The 6,000-nt window shown below is 58.2% G+C and overlaps 1 protein-coding gene across 17 annotated transcripts in view; it reads right to left on the bottom strand.

Annotated features, from left to right (window-relative positions):
• Positions 1 to 3,295: 3,295 nt before the first annotated feature.
• Positions 3,296 to 6,000, bottom strand: part of LOC144609352 (histone acetyltransferase KAT5) — a 33,017-nt gene continuing 30,312 nt past the window's right edge. For 14 of the 17 annotated variants that reach the window (XM_078427785.1, XM_078427799.1, XM_078427787.1 and 11 more), the window contains 3 exons: positions 5,577 to 5,736; positions 4,655 to 4,736; positions 3,296 to 3,900 (listed from right to left, as the gene is read on the bottom strand). In XM_078427785.1, coding sequence (XP_078283911.1) covers positions 3,766 to 3,900; positions 4,655 to 4,736; positions 5,577 to 5,736 — 377 coding nt within the window. In that variant the 3' untranslated portion in view covers positions 3,296 to 3,765. The remainder of the gene's footprint in view (positions 3,901 to 4,654; positions 4,737 to 5,576; positions 5,737 to 6,000) is intronic. The other 3 variants (XM_078427789.1, XM_078427802.1, XM_078427801.1) reach the window with 1 other exon arrangement.

Here is a 6,000-nt window from a genome sequence, read left to right as displayed (position 1 = left end):
GATCTGCTTCTGTGGGTAGCACGTACACAGTCGTCTGTGTTGGGGCGCCATCTTGAAGGCAGGGGAATGGGGTTAAGAGGGATAGACCAGCCTTGATCGAATGGTGGAGTGGACTTGATGGGCCGAATGGCCTAATTCTGCTCCTATCACTTATGAATTATCTGATTCACGTATAAACAGAGAAAATAGGTGCAGGAGTAGGCCATTCGGCCCAAATTCCCCACACCGGCCAACATGTCCCAGCTACACTAGTCCCACCTGCCTGCGCTCGGTCCATATCCCTCCAAACCTGTCCTATCCATGTTTTACCCAGAGAGTTGTGAATCTGTGGAACTCTCTGCCACAGAAGGCAGTGGAGGCCAATTCACTGGATGTTTTCAAGAGAGAGTTAGATTTCGCTTTTGAGGGCTAACGGAATCAAGGGATATGGGGAAAAAGCAGGAACGGGGTACTGATTGTGGATGATCAGCCATGATCAAGATGAATGGCGGTGCTGGCTCGAAGGGCCGAATGGCCTCCTCCTGCACCTTTTTTTCTCTGTTTCTATGTATTTGTCTATTTCTTAAATGGCTGATCATCCGAAATCAGCTCCCCGTTCCTGCATGCTCCCCACATTTGTATGGACAGCATGCTAAGACAAAGCTTCTGGCAGTGGCTCAGTGGATGTGATATTAAGAAACATGAATCCTAATGGGTTGGAAAGAACTGCAGATGCCGGTATAAATTGAAGGTAGACACAAAATGCTCGAGTAACTCAGCGTCTCTGGAGAGAAGGAATGGGCGACGTTTCGGGTCAAGACCCTACAGACTTCAGTCTGAAGGGTCGCGATCCAAAACGTCACCCATTCCTTCTCTCCTGAGATGCTGCCCGACCCGCTGAGTTACTCCAGCACTCTGTGAACGTCACCTATCCACGTCCTCCACAGATGCTGCCTGACCCGCTGAGTTACTCCAGCACTCTTGTGAAACGTCACCTATCCATGTTCTCCACAGATGCTGCCTGACCCGCTGAGTTACTCCAGCACTCTGTGAAACGTCACCTATCCACGTTCTCCACAGATGCTGCCTGACCCGCTGAGTTACTCCAGCACTCTGTGTCTGACGGCTTGTTGTTGTTGTTCTTCCTCCCTGCAGGAGCGGGCAGTGCAGGCGAAAGCTGCCTTCAACTCTCTCACCTACTGGAACCTGGAGACCAGGCCCACCATGGACGACCGGGTAGCCATGACCATGGGCTGGCCTCTCATCGCCCAGGCCGTGAGCCTCTCCGTCTACTCTGGGGGGGGGGGGGGGGGGGCTGTGGAGAGGGTCACGGAGATAGAGGGGAGAGGGTTGTGGGGGGGGGTAGAGAAGGTCACGGGAGACAGGTGGCACAGCAGTAGAGTTGCTGCCTCATGCACGCCAGAGATACCCGACTACGGGTGCTTGTTTGTACGTTCTTCCCGTGACCTGCGTGGGTTTTCTCCGGGCACTCTGGTTTCCTCCCACACTCCAAAGACGTGCAGATTTGTAGGTTAATCGGCTTTGGTAATGCAGGTACTCCCCAGGTCACGGATGGTTCGACTTTGCGATGGTGCACGTGATCGTGCGTTTTCATTGCATTTCGATATTTTCAGCTTCCGATGGGTTTCTTGTAACGTGACTCCATCGTTAGCTGAGGAGCGCCTGTGTACAATTGTCCCCTGTGTGTGTGTGGGATAGTGTTAATGTGCCGGGATCGCTGGTCGGCACGGAACCGGTGGGCCGAAGGGCCTGTTTTCGAGCGGTATCTCTAAACTAATCTAGCCCAAGTGGTCGGCTTGGTCGGGCATGGACAAGGTGGGCCGAAAGGCCTGGCTGGATGGCTCTCTGTCGAAGACCCCAGAGCCCACTGTGGCTCCCCTCTCCACTTCTCTCCCCCCCCCCCCCCCACCTCCTTTCTGTCCCCTCTCTCCTCCTCTCCTCCCATGTCCCAGCTACACCAGTCCCACCTTCCCACCTGCCCGCGTTTGGTCCATATCCCTCCAAACCTGTCCTATCCATGTACCTGTCTAATTGTTTCTTAAACGTTGGGATAGTCCCAGTCTCAACTACCTCCTCCGGCAGCTCGTTCCATACACCCACCACCCACTGTGTGGAAAAGTTACCCCTCAGATTCCTATTAAATCTTTTCCCCTTCACCTTGAACCTGTGTCCTCTGGTCCTCGATTCCCCTACTCTGTGCGTCACCCGGTCTATTCTCTCGTGATTTTGCACACCTCTATAAGATCGCCCCTCATCCTCCTGCGCTCCAAGGAATGGAGACCCAGCCTGCTCAACCTCTCCCTGTAGCTCAGGCCCTGTGTTGTGTTTTGCAGATTCACGCCGATGTGGGAGATTAACAAGACAGCCTGCTCCAACCGACCGCTACACACACAAGGCAGCTCCACCTGGTCCACCCACCCACCCTCGAGCTATGCTTGTCCCTCCCCGCACAGAAATAAATAAAGAGCTTTTAAACTTTTGAATTTTTAGTGATGGTCTCCACACAGAGGGTGGTGGGTGTGTGGAACGAGCTGCCGGAGGAGGAGGTAGTTGAGGCTGGGACTATCCCAACGTTTAAGACACAGTTAGACAGGTACATGGATAGGACAGGTTCGGAGGGATATGGACCAAGTGGGACTAGTGTAGACGGGGCAAGTTGGCCTGTTTCCACACTGTATTCTATGACGGGGCGTTTCAAAAGACAGTTGTAGAAAGCCAGGTTCGATCCCGGCCACGGGCGCTGCCTGTACGGAGTTTGTTTGTTCCTTCTCCCCGTGATCTTTCTGCGTGGGTTTTCTCCGGGTGCTCGGTTTCGTCTCAATGTATTATAATCCATGCCTGGTGGTATCTCTGGAGAGACGCTGCCCTGTCCCGCTGAGTTACTGCGGCACTTTGTATCTACCTTAGTTTGGGCACTAGACAGGCGGGAAGTCCTCACGGGCTCGCTGGGATCCGGGCCTTGACAGACCCGAGCGGTCGGTGGCTTATAATAAACTCAGGGCAGCCAGACCAAACCATGATACATCAATATTTACGTTTTATACAACCCAGATTCATTTTTTTGTTATAAAAAAAGCCTATACAACGCTTGCTGCCATTACAAGTCTAACACGGACACAGGGGAGGGTTTACAATGGGGGGGGGGGAGGGTTTACAGTGGGGGGGGGAGGGGAGGGTTTACAGTGGGGGGGGAGGGGAGGGTTTACAGTGGGGGGAGGGGAGAGTTTACAGTGGGGGGAGGGTTTACAGTGGGGGGGAGGGGAGGGTTTACAGTGGGGGGAGGGGAGAGTTTACGGGGGAGGGGAGGGTTACAGTGGGGGAGGGGAGGGTTTACGGGGGGAGGGTTTACAGTGGGGGGGGGTACACAAGTGGAGGGGAGGGGGGGGGATAATCACAGACCAGTCCACTGGCAGGGCCCCCAGAGTCTGTGCGGGCTGAAGTGCAACTCCACCGGCCCTGCGACGCCGATCCCGCTCGGAGCGGCGATCCGCTCGGCCCCTTCCGTGCGCCAAGCCTCTTTTCTCCCTCACTGCCCCCCCTCGCCAAACGAACAGGTTTTGCCATCGGCTCGCGGACAGGAGGCGTCCTTGTCGGGAGAGAGGCGCTGGCGGCTCCGGGCCGTCCCGCCGGGAGACGGACGAGGAGGGGGGGTGAGTGGGGGGGGTGGGTAGGAGAGGCCAGTCCCTGTCGGACCCCCGACCCCCCCTCTCAACCCGGACGCTGTGGGTGAAGAGCGGCAATGCCGCTCCCTCTGGTCTGGTCCTGTTACCACTTGCCCCTCTTGCTCCAGTCTTTGGGGGTGAAGTGCAGGCACTTGGAGTCGATGCGGAGGTGCCTCTTCATCATGGCCTTTTCGTGGCCCTCCACGATGTCCTCGGACAGAGTGAGGATGTACTGACCCTGGGGGAGGCCGGACCGCAGGGGGAGGGCGGGCAGAGGTTTGTTGTTGAGCAGCACAAGGAGAACAAACGTCAACAGTTAGTGCAATAATACGTACAATACAAAACAATACCAAACAAACGCACCGCCACAATATAAAACCACACAATTATCTACACAAAACGTTACACTCTTTAGACAACGATATTACTATCCTTGTCAAGGATGCCTTCCTCTGCCCGCATGCCCAGGGGTCCCGGGAATCTCCCAGGGTGCTCGTGGACAGCGCACAGTCCCTCTCTAACCCCACCCGGGCACGGACGTAACCCCGGAAAAGGGGCGGAAAGCCGGCACGGGCAGAGCCCTCTTCTGCCTGGCGCCGTGACTCGAGGAATATCCTCTCCCACAGCGCGGCGCTCCCTCATTATTGCCCCCTCCCTCAGCACGGCACTCCCTCCCTCCTCACCCCCCCCCCTCCCACAGTGCGGCACTCCCTCCTCACCCCCCCCCCTCCCACAGTGCGGCACTCCCTCCCTCCTCAACCCCCCCTCCCACAGTGTGGCACTCCCTCCCTCCCTCCCTCCTCACCCCTCTCCCTCCCTCCCTCCCTCCCTCCTCAACCCCCCCTCCCACAGTGTGGCACTCCCTCCCCTCCCTCCCTCCTCACCCCTCTCCCTCCCTCCCTCCCTCCCTCCCTCCCTCCCTCCTCCCTCCCTCCCACAGCGCGGCCCTCCCTCATCCTTACTGCCCCCTCCCAGCCACAAGCAGGACCCACCTTGTAGTAGTTAATCAGGTTCAGATACTGCAAGGTGGAGATGACGTCTTCTTTCTTGATGCTGGTTAGTTCACTGATCTCACTACGGGGAGGGGAAGGAAGAGGAGGAGGGGGAGAGAGAGAGGGGGGGAGAGAAAGGGGGGGGTAGAAGGAGAGGGAGGGAGGGAGGGGAGAGAGAGGGGGGGAGAGAGGGGGGGGGAGAGAGAGAGGGGGGGGAGAGAGAGAGGGGGGGAGAGAGAGAGGGGGGGAGAGAGAGAGGGGGGGAGAGAGAGAGGGGGGGAGAGAGAGAGGGGGGGAGAGAGGTGGGGGGAGAGAGGTGGGGAGAGAGAGAGGGGGGAGAGAGAGAGGGGGGGAGAGAGAGGGGGGAGAGAGAGAGGGGGGAGAGAGAGAGGGGGGGAGAGAGAGAGGGGGGGAGAGAGAGAGGGGGGAGAGAGAGAGAGGGGGAGAGAGAGAGAGGGGGAGAGAGAGAGGGGGGAGAGAGAGAGAGGGGGAGAGAGAGAGAGGGGGAGAGAGAGAGAGGGGGAGAGAGAGGGAGAGAGGGGAGAGAGAGGGGGGGAGAGGAGAAGGGGAGAGAGAGGTGGGGAGAGAGAGAGGGGGGAGGGAGAGGGGGGAGAGAGAGAGGGGGGAGAGAGAGAGGGGAGAGAGAGAGAGGGGGAGAGAGAGAGCGAGGGGGGGGAGAAGGGGGGTTGGGAGAGGGAGAGAGAGAGTCAGTAACATGGGGGAGATGTGGAATGTGCGACTGTGTACATCTGCCCGGGGCAGCTTTAGTTTCGTTCACAGATACAGCACGGAAACAGGAAGCGACTGGGTTCTGGGCAGAGGTGACCAAAACTGAGCCCCCGACCCCCAGGCAAGAGACGTTTCTCTTCCCCCCCGCCCACCGCCCGCCCCTCTCACCCCTCCCCCCCCGCCCCAGACTCACTTGATGGTGATCTGCGGCCTCTCTCCGTTCTCGGACTTCAGCTCCATCAGTATCTCCAGGATGGTCTGGGACCAGTAGCTGCGGTACGAGAGGAGGCCCAGGTCGGACAGAGGCTTCTCCGGTGTCCCCGTCTTCCCTTCCACCTTGGAGAGCTCGTAACCTGCCGGACGGAGCGCAGGACCGGGGTTAGCGGACGGGGGAGTGGGGGTGGGGGAAGACGACAAACGGGTCAAACGCAGGGGCTCCTCGAGTTACGACGGGGTTTGCCTTCCGACAAAATCCAACCCCAACCGTAAACCGGAAAATATCGCAAGTGGAAAATGCGTTTCGTGCTTCCAGAAGCTTCCTCGCTAGCCGGCGACTGGGGCCCACGTGGCCGTTTGAGTGGTGGTTGCGGTAGCCGCGGCGGCGGAGACTAAACGCC

The sequence above is a fragment of the Rhinoraja longicauda genome, chromosome 34, assembly GCF_053455715.1.
Source record: "Rhinoraja longicauda isolate Sanriku21f chromosome 34, sRhiLon1.1, whole genome shotgun sequence".
NCBI classification, from domain to species: domain Eukaryota; kingdom Metazoa; phylum Chordata; class Chondrichthyes; order Rajiformes; family Arhynchobatidae; genus Rhinoraja; species Rhinoraja longicauda.
Note: the sequence above shows the minus strand (reverse complement) of the source record. Positions and strands in the feature narration are given on the sequence as shown.